General features: G+C 39.4%; 2 protein-coding genes across 2 annotated transcripts in view; one reads left to right on the forward strand and one right to left on the reverse strand.

The window, feature by feature from the left end:
* The window catches only part of OPN3 (opsin 3), a 43000-nt gene extending 27661 nt beyond the window's left edge, over positions 1–15339 (forward strand). Inside the window, exons 2-4 of the mRNA XM_060643372.3 lie at positions 5450–5769; positions 10559–10810; positions 13177–15339. Of these exons, the coding sequence (XP_060499355.1) occupies positions 5450–5769; positions 10559–10810; positions 13177–13440 (836 nt within the window). The 3' untranslated portion in view covers positions 13441–15339. The remainder of the gene's footprint in view (positions 1–5449; positions 5770–10558; positions 10811–13176) is intronic.
* Positions 15340–18128: 2789 nt separating this feature from the next.
* The window catches only part of KMO (kynurenine 3-monooxygenase), a 62330-nt gene continuing 57815 nt past the window's right edge, over positions 18129–22643 (reverse strand). The window contains 4 exon segments of the mRNA XM_060643371.3: positions 18129–18763; positions 18766–18897; positions 20227–20286; positions 20376–20477. Coding sequence (XP_060499354.2) covers positions 18695–18763; positions 18766–18897; positions 20227–20286; positions 20376–20477 — 363 coding nt within the window. The 3' untranslated portion in view covers positions 18129–18694.

Here is a 22643-nt window from a genome sequence, read left to right on the forward strand (position 1 = left end):
GGATAGGTCTATTCTTTGTGGGGAGGGAAAGCTGCACTTTAAGAGAGGTATTTCTAATTAATTCTTCTAATATTTAATGGAATATTTTGATCAGTTGTATACTAATAGAAACTGACAACCCACTCTATAAGACCTTTTTTTTTTTTTGACGTTTAGAGCCTTACTATCCAAGAAATTTAAAATTTCAACTTCTAAATAGAGAAGAAAAAGACAAATAATTTAAAATCTTTTAGTCAGACCAATATATTACACTAGAATAAAACTAGGGGAAAAGTAGGATGGAAATGTAAGTTTAAATGATTGATCTTTTCTGTGTGTGTGTGTTTCTATATATATCTGTGTATAGATAGAGATGTAAATATGAAATCACTAACATATTTATGAATTACTTGATCTATTTGAAAAAATAAGGTAATAGTTTTCTTTTAAAGTGTTTATATTACACAACTCTTTAAACTTAAGGTGAAAAAATTTAGCATATCTTTAAAAAAATTTTTTTAATGTTTATTTTTGAGAGAGAGGGAGACAGAGTACAAGCAGGGGAGGAGCAGAGAGAGAGAGGGAGACACAGAATCTGAAGCAGGCTTCAGGCTCTGAGCTGTCAGCACAGAGCCTGATGTGGGGCTCAAACCCACGAACTGTGAGATCATGACCTGAGCCAACGTCAGACGCCCAACCAACTAAGCCACCCAGGCGCCCCTTTTTAAATTTGTTTTAGTGTTTATTTTTGAGAGAGAGAGAGAGAGAGAGAGAGAGACGGAGAGAGACAGAGTGCGAGTGGGGGAGGGGCAAAGAGAGAGGGAGGCACAGAATCTGAAGGAGACACCAGGCTCTGAGCTGTCGGCACAGAGCCCAACACAGGGCTTGAACCCATGGACCACGAGATCATGACCTGAGCTGAAGCTGAACGCTTAACCAACTGAACCAGCAAGGCACCCCACAATAGCTTTTTAAATATATGAGAGTGCAGGGGTGCCTGGGTGGCTCAGTCAGTTGAGTGACTGACTTCGGCTCAGGTCATGATCTCACGGTTTGTGAGTTCGAGCCCCGCGCCTGGCTCTGTGCTGACAGCTCCGAGCCTGGAGCCTGCTTCAGATTCTGTGTCTCCCTCTCTCTCTCTGCCCCTCCCCTTCTCATGCTCTGTCTCTCTCCATCTCAGAAATAAATAAACATTAAAAAATTAAAAAAAAAATATATGAGAGTGTACACAGGTTTTCAAAACTCTATTAGGGAAAGCAATAGGAAAGAAAGCTGAAGATCTCTGCTGTGGCCCAAAGCCAGCCACAGAAGACACAGGCAGGTTTGCAACAGACCTGGTCGTGCCTGGCCTCTGTACCTCTCCACACATCTGGAGTCTGACAGTCGCGCAAGAATTCCAGGAGGGCCACTTTGCCTTTGTAGAAGTTCCTCCACCCCAGCATGCCTGCCCTGGTCCTTTCTGTTTCTTAATTGTATTCCATCTTTGAAGACCCAGCTTAATCTTCATCTTCATGATGACATCCCTACAGCATAATCCACTGGAGTCTTACTTTTTCAGGCTTGTTGCACGGTAAACTTAACATCCGATTTCCTATCGTCTTATCTTGCCCTCAAATGTTGCAGCGAGCTGGTCTCGGCTTTACAAGAATGTACAGCATTGCAGTCTCCTCAAGGGTAGGCACCATGCATCTCTGGTTCCTCCTAGAAGACCATTCTCAGCATGGGGAGACACACTACATATGTGATCAGTCTACAGCTTTGCAGGGAGAGCAGGGACATCATGCTACTCCTAGCAGAGCTTGTGGGAACAGGTGGATAAAGGCAGAATTATGGATTTTGGAGTCAGCCAGTCCTAGGTTCTCAAAACTGTCTCTGCCACCTATTGATTTCTTATACGTTGTGAGCCACCAAACTCCTTTTTCACAAAGAGGGACACTGTATGTAGTGTGACCATTATGGGGCCTCACATACGATGGGTGCTCATTGTGGGGCCGTCACCTTCCCCTTCCCTGTCCACAATGTTAACGGAAGAGAGAACTAGGCTCCACATCAGTTATGATGAATGTATGAAGTAGTTGTCACACAGTCCTCTTGCTCTCATTCTCCAGAATACAGAACATAATTTTGACTCAGGCAGGACCAAAATTTATGAGTAAACAATTGCTAAGAGAAAAAAAAAAATTAAGGAAGGGATGTAGTTTAGGTCTTTTCAAATGGGTCATCCCAGAAGACTTAGTCAAATAAGCTTACCATTTATATATCCATGCAGTCAGGGAAGGCCTGAAAAACTGGGAAATTCAGGGACTACTAACTGGTTATGGTGCTGAATGTCAGCAACTGAATTCAGGCTTTGGAAGCTCATTGTGCCTGCTATGATACAGGCATGGCCAAAAACTATTACATTTAAAAAAATCTCTTACCTCTTTGACCTAAATAATAAGAGGGAAAATTCCTCCACTCCTGTACCCTGACTTATCACAGAGCTGGGGTTTTTCCATACTTCAGCTCTGGGTACAATGAGGCTTTTCCCGACTCCCAGTTAATACTGCCACATCCTTGGGATGCCTGGGCAGCTCAGTCAGTTAAGCGTCTGACTCTAGACTTCAGCTAGGGTCATGATCTCAAGTCCCTCATAGAGTTCTGAACTGAGCAGAGCCTATTTGGGATTCTCTCTCTCCCTCTCCACCCCTCCCCCACATGCTCTCTCTCCCTCAAAGTAAATAAGTAAACTTAAAAAAAATACTCTAGGTCTGCAGTCTCCTCCCTCACATGTTCTCTCTCCTCGATACCACATCATTAATTTACGTGTTTGACTTGATTACATCATCACTCCTACCTAGCAGACTGTAAGTTCTATGAGGTGTTGATTTCATTCCCCTTTGTACCTATTTCCTAGCACACTGATTGACACGTGTGGATAAGCAGTAAATAGTTCATGGATGGATGGATGGATGGGTGGATGGATGGATGAATACGTGATTGATGGTTAAAATTATAGCAGCTTATTCCTTTAATCATAAGAACTTACTTATGCATCTATAAGGTATACTGGGATTTGCTAATCTACAGCATAATTGCAGCAAGTTTTCTTGCCGAAGAAGACCTAAATCATATTCAAGGTAAATTAAGCGTTGAAAGCCAAAAATTATATTTTAATATTTAAAGGCAATTATATAATTAAATGCCATTATATTTGATAAGAAAGTTTGTAAACTAAATAAAACCATCAGTATTTCATGAGACTCTTATTATGTCACTATCTTTAGGTTTTTGGTTACCTTCTGGGAATGTAGTCAGTTAAAGAAAAGACGGTATCACTCTTCAGGTAAAAATTTAATGAGGTGAAAGTTGACTCTTAGTTCGGAAGGCAGCATATCTAACTTGGTATTTTCCTTGTGTCCAGAATTACTTAACATAATCTGAACTTCATTATTTATGATTATAACACTACTTCCTGAAATATTTCCTCTACCATATGACAAAACCCAGTCTTATTCTTCCAGTCACTTGCGTATTTACTAAATGTTCACTCATTTATTCAATGAACATTTATTAAACATCACAGGTATCAGACACTGGGATGCTGTCCTCCCCACAATAACAAACCTGTCAGAGTATAAATGGATATTAACTGTGGTCTGACAATGGCTTTCTGAGTCTAGGACCTCTTCACTTCATACCTTTATAGATGCATAGTCACAAAATTTGATGATGTCAAGAGCTTTTCAATTATATGAGTACCCAAACAAAACTAACTTAAAGAGATTGTATGAATTGCCAATGTCACAGAGCTAGGATCACTCCAGGCTTCTTGAAGCTCGCCACCACCACTCCCCTGCCCACTTCTCCCTACTTACCTGAGACAGGTCTTATTTTCATTCTCCATTAGGACCACTTTTCATACAACCCCTCTTGATTTACTCATTCAACAAATATTTATGCTGGTTGTGTTCTAGGGAGCTCACAATTTCATCTTCTCCCCTGTATCTGCTCATAACACCTGGTCGTTTTGACCTCTGTTAATCTAATCACCCTCAAATCATCACGCAGGTTATAAATCTCTCGAGTTATTCTTGACTCCTTTTTTTCCCTTTCTCTTCACACTCAATAAACCAATGGGTTCTGTTGATACTAATCACCAATTGTTTCTGGAATCTAGACTTTGCTGTTCATACCTTTAAAGGTACTCTAGTTCGGGCCCCATCATACTTGCCTGGACTACTGAAATGGCCTTCAAGCTGATCTCCATACATTGGACTAGGATTGGAATTCTTTACCACTGCAGGAATGAGTGCCCTTTCAGAGGAAAGAGGAGAAGGAGGAGGAAAAGGAGAACTTAACTGTTGTCACTTCACACTTAAAAAAAACATGATGGAGTAACAGATTTTATAATTTACTATTTTATACAGGAAAAGTTTTTTGTTTTTGTTTTTGTTTTTTAAGAACCAAAAAAAGAAACAAAAACCCTTATCAAGAAATTGAAAGTCTTTCTCATTATGTATGGCCTCATCTGCTCCTTTTAACCTTTTCTCTCCTTGGTATGCTCTGAGCCCTGGCACCTCTGTATTCTCTCATCTGGTTTAGACCCTTAAATGGTCTCTATGCTCCAGTACATAATTCTTAATTCTTCCTGGAATGTGCTTCTCCTGCCTGGTTGACAAAGGCCCCCTGTTCTGTGACTCCCACAGGACACTGTATGGGAATTGTAGCCTTTATACCTCCTGCCATCTCACTGTTATTTACACAACTGGATTCCTTCTAAGCACCTAGATTTCCACTTTTCTGTCACTTCTAAACCTCCAGTGTTGGCAAAGTGACTGGCACGTGGTAGGTGCTCAGTAGGAGCTTACTGAATGTATAAATCACCCTTAGGGAAGAGGCAGAGACATAAATAATATTGTTTTCATGTATTTGTTGCAAAATGGAGGTATAAATGAAGACCATGGGAGCACAGAAGGCTTCACTCCCTTGTTAGCAGTCTTGCAGGAGAATAGTTCACAGGCTGATATCTGCTAGCAGGAAGGTTAATGCAGCTCCCTGAATACTTGTACCATAACTTGGGCCAGTTCATCCTTGTGAAGCCCACTTTAATTTTATCTTAAATCCTGAGTCAGACACAACTGAGAAAAGGTAAAGTCAAGTGAGACACTCAGTGACGCTCCCTGACTCTCTTCAGAGTTTCTCTTTGGCAGGAAGTATAACACAGTACCTGTATCATTGGGGCAGAGCTGGTTTTAGGGCTTTTTTGTCCTGCTGCAATCCGCACACCATTTGTCTTCTTCTCTGGGTAAATATGTGTCCAGTCAAATTTCCTGGGGACTGTGAGGCATGATTCCTCTTAGATATGTCAGCTTTTAGAGCCATTGTTGGGTCCATACACTCTGTAATGTGTCTCCAGTAGGCAATGAATTGTCTGTTATGTCTGTCTTCCCCTCTCCATGTTACACTGTCCCACTTTCTCTTCTTTCAGGGACTGTTTCCATTACCACCCTAACTGTGCTGGCCTATGAACGTTATATTCGCGTGGTCCATGCCAGAGTGATCAATTTCTCCTGGGCCTGGAGGGCCATTACCTACATCTGGCTGTACTCACTGGCATGGTCTGGAGCACCTCTGCTGGGCTGGAACAGGTACATCCTGGATGTACACGGACTAGGCTGCTCTGTGGACTGGAAATCCAAGGACGCCAATGACTCCTCCTTTGTGCTTTTCTTATTTCTTGGCTGCCTGGTGGTGCCTGTGGGCGTCATAGCCCATTGCTATGGCCATATTCTGTATTCCGTTCGCATGGTGAGTTGAAGACTTCAAATGTCCCTCCCCTAAACTATGTCCAGGGTGGAAAATTCTGTGTGGAAAACAGTCAAACTCTTCCTACATGAACAGTGGTTGTCTGCAGCTAAAACAGCTCTACCGGACTTCCCACTTGATATAATTGTGCACACTAAAAGACCCATGAGGAATGACATCTACTCTATATACGCCACTCTCTAAACCACAAAGAGGAAGGAAAGGGGTTCTAGACAGACAAAAATCAACAACAACGAAGAACACCTGCATTCTCCAGCACTCGTAGACTTCAAGAACTCTAACCAAGGAAATTCCATACTTCCTATCATTTTATTCATTCAAAGGTCACATAAACCCACTAGAGAATAGTACAGATATTTTTTTCTGGAAATCACTTTTGAATCATAAAGCATAAGAACTGATCACCAGCAGGGTTCCTGTTGGGTGCTAGCAAGGAGTCTGAAGTGACAGTATGGGGCACACTCCATATGCAAGTCTCCTACTTTACCCATGTATGTTTTCCTTGCTCACTCACTGTGTCTTCCTGTTCTGTGTCTTCTTTCCTCAGAACTCCTGCTCATCAGTCTCCTGCTCATCTTGATAATCCCCTCTAGCTTTCACGTTTTATAAAAAAAAAGAAAGAAAGAAAAAGATAAAACCTCTTTGCCTTGACATACATCACTTTAAATCATAACCAGTGGCTGGTTCTCTGTCTCTCTGTCTCTCTCTCCCTTCCTCCATCCATCTCTCCACCCTTCTGTCCATCTCTCTTTCTACCATATGAGAACACATTGAGAAGGCAGCCATCTCTGAGCTGAGAAAAGAGGTCCCATAATGAAACCTACCATGCTGGCACATTGACCTTGGACTTCTCAGCCTCCATATTTGTGAGAAATACATTTCTGTTGTCTAAGCCACTCAGTCTAGGGTATATTGTTAGGGGAGCTCAAGCTAAGATATTTACTAAGCACTGAGAATACAACACTGTGTAATTTATAGCTCCTGTATCAAAGAGTTTGTAGTTTACATTCAGCTAGTCGTTATTCCTTAACCCGTTGCAAATTGGTCTCCTTCCTTGATCACACTGTCACAGAAACAGCCCTCATTAAGGTAATTGATAATATACCAAATGTTAGTTCCAATGGGCACATTTCTATTTTTTTCCTGGCATCCGTGGCATTTAACACTTGTGATGTTATTGACAACTTCCACTGAACTATGGTTTCTCCTCCACTAGAACCCCATTCTCTCCTATAGTTATTGTTGACTCTGGACCATCTTCTTAGGTCTCTGCCAAGGGCTGCTTCCCATAGGCCTACCTGCATTCTGTGTTTAGCCCTCTTCTCATACTTCACACTGGCCTTTGGCATCTCATATGCTCTTAGGATTTCTCCTTCTAACAATAGCGTGGTGACTTTGGAATCTCTATTTCTGACCCAGGATGTTCTTCTGACCTCTGTCAGATCCCATAATCAGTTGCCTATTGCACACCTCCACTGGAATGGCCCCCAGACTCATCAGATTCTATGTGTGTGAAGACGAATTGGTCATCCCTCCCCCTAGATCTGCTGCTTCCGCATTCCCTTTCTCAGTAAATGGTCATTATTCCTCAGCCAAAAATAATAGAGTAAATCTTGGACTATTCCTCATCCAGGTCTCCCCTACACCCAATCAATTATCGATTTCATCTATTCAACCTCAAATATTTTTCCATATGTCCCTTATCCCTTCTCCTATTGCCACAGACTCAATTCAAAGGGGCCCTAGTTTTTCTTCCTTTATTCTTGCTTTCATCTAATCCATTTTTCTATACACTTCCATTAGAGTAGTTGTTCTCAAATACAAATTTTCTCAAGTCATTTCCCAGCTTAAAATCCTTTAGAGGTTCCCCTACCTTCATGATTTAAAAATATAAAGCCCCTGAGTATGACTACCAGGGTCCTGCAAGGCCATCTCTTATCTGCATGTCCAGCTTTATTTCTTAATATGCCTTCCCTCTTGCTACCTCAGGCTCCAGCCAAGTGCAATATTTCTTGTTCCCAGAACTTAACATGGGTTCTTTTACCTCTTTGCCTTGACACGTTTCCTTTCCCTGGAACATTCTGTCCCACCTAACTTGGCTGCCTCATACTCACCTCAGAAGGCTGAGCTCAGGATCTTCTAGCCCTTACCCATATCTGAATCAGTTACCCATCTTGTGTGTTCCCATATCCCTCTCTGGTCACCTCCTCCATGGCATGTATCACCTACGGAAGTAACGTGTGCTGTCACCCTCAGCATACAGTGAATTCCTTAAAAGCAGAGACCCAGTCTTTAAGTTTTCACCTATAGCTGGAACAATACTTTCAAACAATAGTTGATCAAAGACTATTTTTGGAATGAGCTACAGGCAGTGTTCATAGGAAGGAGAAGTGGTACAAGGGTAAAGAGACTTGACTCTAGACAGCAATATTCTCCACTCAGAACCTGGCACCATAATCACCTCTATTTCCTTATCCAGAGGTGTGATGCATAGCAGTGATGGAGAAATAGCTTCTCACATAAGAATGAGGACTCACAGTGAAGTTGTTGAAAATCTACAGGTGTCTGGATCAATAAGCACTATTTATGTAGGGAGAGAACACTTTTACTGGGACTACATGGGGAATCGTCTTAAGTGGTTCATCCTTCAGGACAAATTCAACTGTGCATGTGCTTTTGCTTTATCCACAACAGTTTTTAAAAATACACTCAAATGATTGAACAAATAGGGCGAGACATGAAGTAGAGCTCTTTATTTGGAAAACATTGAAAGAATAGAGTGAAAGAATAGATAATGATAAAACAGAGAGGTAAAAAAAGAGATAAATGAAAAATAATCATGGACATATTCAAATATGTCAATATGTCAATATGTTTGTATATTCACATATACAAACCCAAATAATCCAAAACATTAGAACCATATCTTTATGCCAAAGAGGAACTGTGAAAGTATAGTCCAATATTTTCCTTAAATTAACTTCTGCAGCATACATGTAATTCCAAGATGATAAATGCGGGCTCTGCTTTCAAAAATGGTAAGAGGATGGGGACTGAATTACCCAGAAAAGGTAGAGATGAGTCTGTGGGTCCCTAGGTGGCGGGGAATTGGGGATGGATGATTGAACTGTCATCTTATTACTTGTTAGTTGAAACTTTGAGGAGCCAAAACTCATGATTCCTAATATCCTATAGTATCATAAAAGTACAAATCCATAGAAGTATATTAGTTTCAAATATAATTCCAATGTAAACAAATACTCTTGAGAACAATCCCACAAAGTCATATGTATGGAAGTGGGACCCAACTTCTGTTAACTCTAATAGGTTATTCATTTGAACGTCCTTTAGTCTTGACTCTCAGAGGAAGTAATTGATTGTTTAATGTCACACAGAGGGCAAAAGTGGTGGATCTGGGATATGGACCCAGAACTAATTCCAAATCCAGAGCTTTTACTAATACTCCACAACCTTCTTAAAAACTCTGGGGGGAAATCTCCCACCCACCCCCCAAAAAATGCTGTTGTGAAAATAGAATAGTATCCTATCATATTAAATAAAATAGTTTCTTTTAAAATAGAATTGCACATGGGGCACCAGGGTGGCTTAGTTGGTTGAGCGTCCAACTTTGGCTCAGGTCATGATCTTGTATTTGTGGGTTCAAGCCCCACGCTGGGATCTGTGCTGACAGCTCAGAGCCTGGAACCTGCTTTTGATTCTGTGTCTCCCTCTCTCTCTGCCCCTCCCCTGCTTGCACTCTGTCTCTCTCTGTCTCTCAAAAAATAAAACAAAACATGAAAAAGGTTTAAATAGAATTGCACACAAAGAAAATAATGGTATCAGACATTTGACAACCACGCCCACTCCTACACATTCCCTCTACTCTTAAAAAACTCAACACTTTAATTACCCATTAACCCTTCCATTTTCTGTGAATATGAATATGTGTTTCTACTAAGAATATAGTTTCCTAAATATAATTTTAGGTAGTATAAATAATTTAGCTACATCAATTCAAATGTACTCTTAAATACTATAAGCACATGTTCTGATTTATTTGGAATTTTTTTCCTTAATTTTTATGACAATGCTAGAATAAAAGGAACACCTTTTGAACATTTGTTGTTCAAAAGGAACATTTGTTGAAATGCAATAAATTTCTCAGTTTAAAATTATATGTGAAGTATAAAAAGTATGTACAATACCTTTTTTAAATTTAAAAAAAATTGTATTTTTGTAGCAAAATTAGCCTTTTAGAATGGTCAGAAAAAACTATTTTATTCAAAACATGATTTTGGTGTAGAGGAATATTTTCCCCCACCCCCTAATAATACATTTATAATAACAATAGAAGGAACTTCTAAGGAAACTTTAAGAAACCTGAACAACTTTCAGACTGTAAACCATTGTTCCTCAGTGCCTTTACTGGGGATAAATTAAGATCAGATATGCTGAGTTTACACGGATATGGCTACAAGCATTCTCTGCACCTGAGTCCTGATGAAACCAAGCATAAGCAAGGTCGCCATCAGATCCCACTTTGTAGTAATAGTCATCGGCTCGGAGTTGGAAGTCACCATAGCTTGCAGCAAGAATTCATCTGGCAATTAAGTTTCATCGAGACCAGCTTAACCAGGCAGAACTGACATCATATGCTTTCTGCCTGGTTTGAGAAGTGGAGCATTATGGTTTGGTGTCTGCATATCTATTATTGAAACAGCATAAGAAAAGGTGTCTTTCATTTTCAACCTTTTCTTTCTTCTTTCTGCAGCTTCGTTGTGTTGAAGATCTTCAGACAATTCAAGTGATTAAGATTTTAAGATATGAAAAGAAAGTGGCCAAAATGTGCTTTTTAATGATATCTACCTTCCTGATCTTTTGGATGCCTTATATCGTGATCTGTTTCTTGGTGGTTAATGGTTATGGACACCTGGTCACTCCAACAGTCTCAATTGTTTCATATCTCTTTGCTAAATCAAGTACTGTATATAATCCAGTTATTTATATCTTCATGATAAGAAAGGTAAGCATAATAATAATAAACTCATTGTTTTCACTATACATATGTGACTGTTGGAAATATAATACTTTTATAGAGGTTATTCAGAAGAGCTTCAGCGATAAAAACCTAAATCAAGAATTCTAGAGGAAACTAAAGTGTTCAGGAAGAAATGTAAGATATTCCCAAAGAAAATAGTAAAAATTCTAAGATCTACCAAGAGATCTTAAGTAAAAATCTATTGAAATTAACATTTATCAGAAAACATTTTATGTTCAAAGTTAAAATTCATTTAAAATTCTTATAGTACTATGGAGGTTATCCATTATTTCTACAAAACACCATGAGACAGGCACCAATACTATTCCTTACTTTATTTATAAATTAATAACATAGGTTCAAAGAAGTTAAATGACTTGCCTGATCCAGGAATTGTTGGTGCCTGGATTCCAACCTTGTTTGCTTGAATACCAAAATCTACACACATAGCTCCCCACTTGGGGTTACAGATATTATTAACAATTAGTTGGGTTATTATTCATGTACCATGGCCAGCGTGTAGCTCAAATTAATCTGGCTTCAGAAACTCCTCTAGATCTAATGGGAAGCTTATTTCTGTGGTAGAAAGGTTTTGACTTGGTGGTTGTCAGTTATAACTAAGAAAGCCCTCATTATGATTGCTATGAAGCTAAGCCTCTAAGTTGCAAAGTTTAAAAATCAGAGAATTTAAAAGTTATGAATAATAGTTAATTACTCCATTGGAATTTTAAGTTAACAGGTCACACTAATATCAGATAATAACTACTCAGGCTACTAATGCTCAAGAATTTGGAATAACAGGGCATTTTTTAAATTAACCTTATAATATTCACTGCTAAATCTCCCTCTCTCTTCTCACTTTCGTATGGTTTCGATCTGTATTCACTGATCTTTCTTTCTCATGTTGCCTTCATTAACTGTTTACTTGAACCCAGAGAATTTCAACTTGGAGTCCTTACAATCTGAGAATTACTTGAATTGACTTTAGGAGAGTCATGAGAACCCTGAAACTTGGTCATAAAACTTTTTAAGAATGTTCACATGTGAATTGTTTTTAGCAAGATAGATTATAACTGATTTTCTGAAGAAGTATAAGACCTCCATATTTTAAAAACTACCACCTCGACAGGCAAATAAGTACGTTTTAAATATATTACCTAACAATTGTTTTTTAATGTTCTTCCTCTGGGCCAATGGGTCATACATTAGTTCTTGGAAAACTTTAAAATGCATACACCACAGCTGGAGAGATTGTGAAAACAAAAGTGCATATTCAGATTTGCCATGCTGGGTGCCTGAGATTCTGCATTTTGATAAGTTTCCACGTGGTTCCCATGTTTCTGGTTCCCAGGAGCACACTTTGAACTAGAAGTCTAAAAGATACAATAAACAAACAAAAACAAACAAATACATAAAACAATAGTCCTTATCTTCAAGGAGCTCACCATTTATGTGGGAAAACATATTTGGGCATACATACTCTAAACCCTTATAATGATGTATCTTTAGCACTTAACCTGATATAAGAAGCAGTAATTTGATGAAGAAATAGTCTCAAATATTTTTGAATGTAAGTATAAACTAAATACTAACTTGTATATAAGTGGGGTTTAAAGAAGACAGAAACCAATGTAGCTGGTTATCATAATTTTCATTACTACTCCCTGATCTGTGAAAGCCCATGGATAAGCCCATGTATTTTGCTCTGAAAAAAGGGGATAAAAGTTAAATTAAATAACTTATGGTTCAGCATTGTGTCCAGGACAGAGGGAAGAATCATGGGCACTGGTGAATGCTAGCATTCTCCACTGTAGTATTTTTTCTCTAAATGCTTTGTAATCTTGATAGAAAAAAAAAAATTCTTTTCCTAGTTAACAGAAAATTAGCGAGACAGCAGACTTTAAACTCTGCAGGAAGGGCCTTGTCATTCTTTGCTGCCCAAAATATTCCCAAATTGTAGCACAGTGGCTATCACCTAGTAGGTGCTCACTGAATATTTGTGGAAGGCACTGATGTTCAAACTTCCTTAAAGAAATGGATTTAGTTGCCCTCATAGAAGGTGCATGAAACTTGAATCCACAGAGGTTATAATAGTCCTATATGATTTTGTTAATGAGAATTAACAAATAGAAATAAATTTAATAAATAGAAATAAATGTTAATAAATAGAAAACATAAGACTCCAGGTTTATTTAGGTACATCTGAGCATTGGCACCTAACCCCATACACACATAAGCTAACAAATAAAAAAGAACAACCAAAATTAAACTCAACTAATTTTATTGAATGTTAATCCAGATTAAGGGCCAAATGTTTACTTAATATTCAACTTTATTTTCTCCCTGCCCAGTTTCGAAGATCCCTTCTGCAACTGCTATGTTTCCGACTGCTGAGATGCCAGAGGCCTGCTAAGGACCTACCAACCAATGGGAGTGAAATGCAGATCAGACCCATTGTGATGTCACAAAAAGATGGGGACAGGCCAAAGAAAAAAGTGACTTTTAATTCTTCTTCCATCATTTTTATCATCACCAGTGATGAATCACTGTCAGTTGAAGACAGTGACAAAACCAGTGTGTCAAAAGTTGATGTAATCCAAGTCCGTCCTTTATAGGAAGGAATAGTGGTAATGAAAGACAAGGCCTTGTATTGAAAACCACTTTCAGGCTTCCATTATAAGGACTGTTTTGGAATCCTCATTCTATGTTAATATTGTTGGAAAGGAAAAATTTTCCTCTGCCCTACAAGATTCTTCTGGCTGGTCTAGGAATTAAATTAACATCAGACAGATTAACAGGAGAAAAAAAAAGTTTAATTCTGTGTGCAAGGAGGCCAAGTAATAAAATTGAGACCCAAAGAAATAAATGAGCAAGGCATGCAGCTTTCATACGTTTTAGACAAAGAAACATAAATCTATAAGGAATTGTCAGGACAAAGAAACTTATGTTTGGGAGCTTCAGTTAGAGTTCTAAACAGAATTTGGGCTGGGGTAGTAATTTAGTAAAAGTAACAAGGTTTGCTTATTTGGACTTCTTCAGCTCTGAATTCTCTGTCTCTGATGATACAGATGTCCCTCTAACCTTCTGGTGCAGGGAGGTATCTTTCGCGTGAGAGATTTCCTGCTTTCAGGGGAACAAAGGAAGGTCAGATCATCTTTTATACACTTGCTGTTTCTTAATAACTTGAATTCAAAGTAATCATGCGATTGTGGCATATTTTGGGGCAGCCTACCCTAGGGTCCCACAATGTCAACAGAACTTTTGTGGCCCAGCAGGAAATATGAATTGCCCATATGCTTTCTGGCCACTGGAAACAACTGAGCAAGACAAATTGTTTTAATTCAATGGGTGCTTTCCATAATGAAAAACCACTTATGGCACAAGATGGGCATCTGGCACCATCAACTTCTAACATGTTGGAAATTTTCATTTTGAATATATTTTTTTTAAATGACACTATTTTCCAAGGCACATAGATGTTTTTCTCAAAAATACTTAGCTGTATTTACAGCTCAAAAATAGCTGTAAAAATAACTTTGTATCATACACATGTGAAATCACTAGGAAATCTCGAATTTTCTGTAGTGTTGGATCCTAATCACTGTCACATCCTATGTTTGACCAATCAAATTTATCAGAGTCAATTCTAGGGTGATAAAGAAATTCAGCGCCCTGGCTTCCTCCAAAACAAAAGACTTGCCATATATGCAGTATGATAAAGATGAGTTTCAGATGAATATGCTGCTAAGCAAGCTCTAGAAGAGTTATTAAAAAGCACACAGCAAAGATGGTGAATTTCAAGCTAATCATAGCATCTAGGAAATCATACACTATCAGAGGGTGTACATGAAGAAGGATGTGTTGATGGCAGATAGGTATCTCCATCTGTTTCATTTCAAACATAACTTGGCCAGATTATCCTTTTTAACAACTTGCCACAATTTTGCCAAGAGTTTTGGGTTTAGAAAAGAAGTTCCAAGCAAAAAATGAAACCTAATTTGAAGGGGGTGAAAGTAAGTGTAAAGCAGTACTCATAAAGTGTATTATTTAATCTCTTTTGCTCTTCAATCAGTCTACTGGACAATCAATGCTCAGTGTCAGTAAAGAGGCCATTTCCCCATAAGTCATTGTTTAGACTTAACATGGATTATTAGAACTCAAAGGTTTCTTTGACAATGTAAAACAGAAACTGAATCATTTTATTGTATTGCCTAGTTTTTATTTCTTGGGTGACTATCCCACTTAGTGGAGCATCTACATAACTAATCACGTTTGAAAGACTTCTAAGTAATTCAGTTGGCCTATTGAAGAAGGAAGAACCAAAGAAAATGTTTTCACTAAATGAAATTTTCAAAATCAAGTTTATTGCTGGTTCTGCCATAGCAAGTTAGTAAACTGCTTCTGGGAGTCTTAAATGGAGTAATTTCTATGAAAACTGTCTTCCCTTATTTCCTTTCCACTCTGTTGTATATATTATTTAATTTGTAAATAAAACTCTTCTTAGTCTTCACTTAGTATGGCATTAATGGCCCTTTTTTAATCTTCAAAAGGTAATACTGGGGGGGAGTGCCGGAAGATGGCGGCGTAGGAGGACGCGGGGCTCACAGCGCGTCCTGCCGATCACTTAGATTCCACCTACACCTGCCTAAAGAACCCAGAAAACCGCCAGAGGATTAGCAGAAGGGAGTCTCCGGAGTCAAGCGCAGACGAGAGGCCCACGGAAGAGGGTAGGAAGGGCGGCGAGGCGGTGCGCGCTCCACGGACTGGCGGGAGGGAGCCGGGGCGGAGGGGCGGCTCGCCGGCCAAGCGGAGCCCCCGAGTCTGGCTGGCAAAAGCGGAGGGGCCGGACGGACTGTGTTCCGACAGCAAGCGCGACTTAGCGTCTGGGAGGTCAGAAGTTAACAGCTCTGCTCGGAAAGCGGGAAGGCTGGAGGACAAAGGGAGGGAGAGCTGCTGAGCCCCCGGACGGCAGAGCTCAGCTTGGCGGGGAACAAAGGCGCCAGCGCCATCTCCCCCGCCCATCCCCCAGCCAAAATCCCAAAGGGAACCGGTTCCTGCCAGGGAACTTGCTCGCTCCGCGCAAACACCCAACTCTGTGCTTCTGCGGAGCCAAACCTCCGGCAGCGGATCTGACTCCCTCCCGCTGCCACAGGGCCCCTCCTGAAGTGGATCACCTAAGGAGAAGCGAGCTAAGCCTGCCCCTCCAGCCCCCGTGCACCTTGCCTACCCACCCCAGCTAATACGCCAGATCCCCAGCAACACAAGCCTGGCAGTGTGCAAGTAGCCCAGACGGGACATGCCACCCCACAGTGAATCCCGCCCCTAGGAGAGGGGAAGAGAAGGCACACACCAGTCTGACTGTGGCCCCAGCAGTGGGCTGGGGGCAGACATTGGGTCGGACTGCGGCCCCGCCCACTAACTCCAGTTATACACCACAGCACAGGGGAAGTGCACTGCAGGTCCTCACCACGCCAGGGACTCTCCAAAATGACCAAACGGAAGAATTCCCCTCAGAAGAATCTCCAGGAAATAACAACAGCTAATGAACTGATCAAAAAGGATTTAAATAATATAACAGAAAGTGAATTTAGAATAATAGTCATAAAATTAATCGCTGGGCTTGAAAACAGTATACAGGACAGCAGAGAATCTCTTGCCACAAAGATCGAGGGACTAAGGAACAGTCACGAGGAGTTGAAAAACGCTTTAAACGAATTGCAAAACAAAATGGAATCCACGATGGCTCGGCTTGAAGAGGCAGAGGAGAGAATAGGTGAACTAGAAGATAAAGTTATGGAGAAAGAGGAAGCTGAAAGAAAGAGGGATAAAAAAAATCCAGGAGTATGAGGGGAAAATTAGAGAACTAAGTGATACACTAAAAAAAAATAATATACGCATAATTGGTATCCCAGAGGAGGAAGAGAGAGGGAAGGGTGCTGAAGGGGTACTTGAACAAATTATAGCTGAGAACTTCCCTGAACTGGGGAAGGAAAAAGGCATTGAAATCCAAGAGGCACAGAGAACTCCCTTCAGACGTAACTTGAATCGATCTTCTGCACGACATATCATAGTGAAACTGGCAAAATACAAGGATAAAGAGAAAATTCTGAAAGCAGCAAGGGATAAACGTGCCCTCACATATAAAGGGAGACCTATAAGACTCGTGACTGATCTCTCCTTTGAAACTTGGCAGGCCAGAAAGGCTTGGCACGATATCTACAGTGTGCTAAACAGAAAAAATATGCAGCCGAGAATCCTTTATCCAGCAAGTCTGTCATTTAGAATAGAAGGAGAGATAAAGGTCTTCCCAAACAAACAAAAACTGAAGGAATTTGTCACCACGAAACCAGCCCTACAAGAGATCCTAAGGGGGATCCTGTGAGACAAAGTACCAGAGACATCACTACAAGCATAAAACATACAGACATCACAATGACTCTAAACCCATATCTTTCTATAATAACACTGAATGTAAATGGATTAAATGCGCCAACTAAAAGACATAGGGTATCAGAATGGATAAAAAAACAAGACCCATCTATTTGCTGTCTACAAGAGACTCATTTTAGATCTGAGGACACCTATAGATTGAGAGTGAGGGGATGGAGAACTATTTATCATGTTCCTGGAAGCCAAAAGAAAGCTGGAGTAGCCATACTTATATCAGACAAACTAGACTTTAAATTAAAGGCTGTAACAAGAGATGAAGAAGGGCATTATATAATAATCACAGGGTCTATCCACCAGGAAGAGCTAACTATTATAAATGTCTATGCGCCAAATACCCGAGCCCCCAGATATATAAAACAATTACTCATAAACATAAGCAACCTCATTGATAAGAATGTGGTCATTGCAGGGGACTTTAACACCCCACTTACAGAAATGGATAGATCATCTAGACACACAGTCAATAAAGAAACAAGGGCCCTGAATGATACATTGGATCAGATGGACTTGACAGATATATTTAGAACTCTGCATCCCAAAGCAACAGAATATACTTTCTTCTCGAGTGCACATGGAACATTCTCCAAGATAGATCATATACTGGGTCACAAAACAGCCCTTCATAAGTTTACAAGAATTGAAATTATACCATGCATACTTTCAGACCACAATGCTATGAAGCTTGAAATCAACCACAGGAAAAAGTCTGGAAAACCTCCAAAAGCATGGAGGTTAAAGAACACCCTACTAACGAATGAGTGGGTCAACCAGGCAATTAGAGAAGAAATTAAAACATATATGGAAACAAACGAAAATGAAAATACAACAATCCAAACGCTCTGGGATGCAAAAGGTAATACTGGCCTTTGAAGACTGTGAAGTAAAATTTGTTCATTTTGTAACTCTCTAGAGTGCCCCAAATTCCTCATTTACATTTCTAGTTTTAGTACGTGAATCTGAGTTCTGTGTTGGAGAAGTTCCATCCAGGGGATCAAAAGTGAACTTAACATGTTTGCCAAATTGTAATTTTTAGTCCTAGGTGTTGAGTCAATCTTATCATGACCTTCTTTATGTCCTTTAAAGAAAGGATGTGATCTGTCTTCCTCAAGGCCTCTGGTGTTTTACTTTTGGAGAAGTGAAAGAGATCTTAGTCATTGCATTTTTATATTTAGAATGACCACACCTATGTGTAGTGTTGTAGGAAACTGCCTTTTGCAACTTTAACTGGTGGTTTGGGGTTGTTTTTTTTTCTTTTTTTTTTCCAATAATTTCAACAAACACAGAGAAATTCTATACTGAATTTCATTGTAAGCTGGCATATATCTTGCACTAGTGAATTAAATATGATAGAAACATGGTTTTGATCCTTAGTTTTGGTTATAATGAAATTAAACTATTTGCTACTTCAGAACCTTTCTGTCACCTGCTAATGACATTGGGAATTTCTTTTAGTGACTCCATGGAGTTTGCAGGAAAACAGGTCCTGTTTTCTGGAAGTAAGTGAGCCAGTCCCATGGTCTTCTGACATAGTGCAGGGGTCTCAGTGACATGGAGCACATAAGTAGGTAGGTGCTACCGATGGCTATCAGTGTTCCAAAGAAAAAGAGTCCTTTATTTATCACCTGTAAAAACAGCAAGAAGTCTCATTTCATTTGTCCAGAGATTAAAATCTTAAAAGACTTCCTTCTTAAACAACCAAGGAGTATACAATTTCTTCTTTATTCTTTAACCTGAAACAGCAATTTAATTGAATGACCACTAGGTCAAGGCCTACAATGACCAGTAAGGTCTAGAATTTGGAGCTTTCCTCCTATCTCTGTCCTTTCTCCATTCCCAGAAATAACTGAGTCCATGTGTTCTGTATAAAGAGTTCTTTGCAGTCTCCCTGTGTATAGCCATGAAAAAACCCCCACATAGTTTAGAAAAAAAGAGTTATGAGTGTTATTTTAGAAGAGTACTGTGCTGAACCCACAAATGACTCAGTCACTGCTCAGAACCTGCACAAAGTCTCCATGAGAATTGACTTGGCACTAAGTTTCTTGCATTCTCATTGGCGTCACTGTCTTTCTCCTATTAGTCTTTTGGCTCCTTGAGGGCAGGGATCCTATTTTATTCATCTTTGTAAGAATAAATCTAGATTTCTTCCAATCAAGGCTCCACACAGCAAAGCAATCTTTCTAAAATCCACACCTGAATCTATTAGCCTCCATTGGTCTCCCTGCTTCCCTCAATATAATATTCAAAATCCTTGAGGTCCTTCTTACCATCCCAGCTGCATCTCTGGCCATTCTCACACCTGTGGGCTGCCTTCCAGCCCCATGGATCCCCACCCACCCTGGCCACTCCCATTCTCCTCCAGGGCAGCTCTGCCTCTCCACCAGTCTTCACCAGCTTCTGAGCTACATGAGGAGAGGGGCTGTTGCTTATTAATCACCATGCTCAGCTCTGTCTCTACATGTTAAATAAAATCATTTGTTGAATGAATAAAGTTGTTAGATTTCCAAATCTGAAGACCAGAAATCTGAATGTCTACTTAGTGGCATCTCTGGGTCAACTTCCCAAAATAAACTATGGCATTACATTGAAATTAGATTGTGTTTTATAAGTGATTCAATTCTGTCCAATTTTACAAATTAAATCCATAAGAGTATTTCAGCAGCAAAAGCCAATTTGCTAAATAAAAGTAGTCATGTTGCTAAAATAAAGTAAGAAGTTTAGAAATAGTAGCATCTGTTTCTTTTTTGAATTTCTTCCCTTCAGAAGCACTCCCTCACTCTCTCTCTCTCCCTCTTTCTCTTTCTCTTTTTGTAATTTTGTTCATTAGGCACTTTTCCCTCTGTGTGCCCAGGACAGTTTTTATTTGGAAGCAAACATTTAGTGTCTATCACATCATTTCTGTATTTGCCTGAAGAATCACAACCATACCACTATGAACTTCAATTTATTCTGACCTTTTTCTGCCAATGCCAGCGCAGCACTGCCTCATGGTATCTTATTCTGGAGAAGGCAACCTATAAGGAAGTTTAAAAAGTATTCTTGTGATTCTTTAATGGATAAACAGAAGAATAAAATGAGGAGATGTCTTAAATCCAGACCTTACCATGGTATAGAGAGGGATAAAGGTAGATGGCATAATAGCATGAAGAAATCTCTCCATGGTTTTTTGGAAGATGAACCACCTCGAGTTGACATGTGCTCGCATCTGCAATAATGTAAGAGTCTTAAAGAATATCTCAAATGAATAGCCTTTATTTATTTACTACAACTTATTATTATACTTCATTCCTATTCACTGCAAATCTGGACACGAAGTAGTCAAATTCTTGTTTCCTTAACAGTTATTTCCAATCCTTTTCAGTAAAAGTATAAGACATTACCTTAAAAAGGTTGAGCAATTGCACAAAACATGTTATAGAAATCTATTTTGCTCAGGGGCAATATGGGAACTCTATTTCAGCAAAAGTCTTGTTCAGTCAGATCTGGGGATAGTCTGTGGGACCAAAGATTTGACTAATTGTCATTGTTTCCTGGTTAATTTGTAATCTTCTTCATGGAAAGAAGAGATCCTTGAAGGTATGTCTTTCTCGACTTACTCCATATTCAGAACAGATATTCTGTTGTGCCTGTCTCATTTTTAAGGACACAAGAAGATTATATGTATGTATATATATATATATATATATATATATATATATATATAATGGAATACTACTTGGCAGTGAAAAAGAATGAAATCTTGCCAATTGCAACAATGTGGATGGAACTAGAGTGTCTTATGCTAAGCGAAATGAGTCAGTCAGAAAAAGACAGATATCATATGATTTCACTCGTGTGGAATTTGAAAAACACAACAGATAAGCATAGGGGAAGGGAAAAAAAGTGAGATAATTTTTTTTGTTATTTTTTATTGTTCATTTGTTATTAATCATAAGTTCTGTTTATAAGTGATGCCCTTATTTCAGAAAATAAATGTCTGTAAGATTCAAAAAATAAAGAAAGACATAAGCAAGTTACAACAGTGAAGATTTTCGGTATCTTATAGAACTTCCTTCACCACGTATGTAATAATTCTGCTCAAACTAAAGTCCACTTTATTTTTATCTCTCTTCAGGAAAGAAGGAAAACAGCTACACTCTTTTCTTTAAATTTATCCTGAAATTTTTTTCATTTGATCATTTAAAAAGTGTAACCATAAGTATTTGTTGTGAGCTTTTCATGTGACTGGCTCAAAATGTAATTATGTTTTTTCTTCTGAGTGTTAATCTTCTGACCATGAATATCTTTAATATATACGTATTTTTTTCAGTGCATAAGGCCCCAAAGAATATTTAAAGCTACTCTAAACTTGCAACTTAAAATGTTAAGAATGGTAAGGTCATTTACTATCTCTTCATTCCTCCAAATACGTTAATACATTAATACATATAAAAATTATATCTTCATTAAAATAGCATATTACTAGCTCTACCAAATGTTTAAGGTTTAAGCCTGTGAATTTATCAGTGATTGAAACCAGACAATTTTTCATCTTTGTTACCTCCTAAATGTCCCTAAAATGTAGATGGAGATGATGTGTGTGGGTCATTGTCACTGTCTACTATCACAATCCATGCATGTGTAGGGAATGCTCTGTGTGTGTGTGTGTGTGTGTGTGTGTGTGTGTGTGTGTTTTCTTTTTGTTCTCATTCAGCATGTATGCAATGGGGCTGGGGCAAAGAAAAATTAAAGGACATTTGTGACTTCTGGGGAAGATGGCAGAGTAGGAGTTCCTAGGCTGAACTGGTCCTATGGATACACCCAGATAACAACCACATCAGTGTAAAAACCCCAGAAAATTAACTGAAGACTGGCAGAACAGACTCTCCACAGTAGAGAAGAGGTCACATCAAAGAATGTAAGAAGGGCAGAGACACAGCCAGAAGCCAAACTGACCCACAGGACTATCTGCAGGAGGGAGGGACACTGCTGGCACAAAGAGGGTAGAGGAGGAGACCCTACACCAGCCACTCCAGGCATCCCCATAACATTTGGATTTGAAAACCAGAGGGGCCTATCTTAGAGAGTTCTTACAGTCAGTGGGGCTTAACGCTTGGCACCTCAAAAATCAGAGGGCTTTACTAGGGGAGAGCCAGAGGGTGAATGGAAACTGAGTCCCCACCCTTAAAGAGATAGTATAACAAACATCCCCACTGATATACAACACAGCATAGAAGCAACAGTTTGCAAAATACCTGGGAAATATGTGAAGATTTATTTAGTAATCTCAGAGCATATGCAGGAGGGGCAGGTATCCTTGGGAGACTTCTTCAAGAAAAAAAGAGCTGATGCATGCCATTTCCCTCCCCTGTCCCCTAGCCTCAACACATGG

The sequence above is a fragment of the Panthera onca genome, chromosome F1, assembly GCF_046562875.1.
Source record: "Panthera onca isolate mPanOnc1 chromosome F1, mPanOnc1 haplotype 2, whole genome shotgun sequence".
In the NCBI taxonomy this organism is placed as follows: Eukaryota; Metazoa; Chordata; class Mammalia; order Carnivora; family Felidae; genus Panthera; species Panthera onca.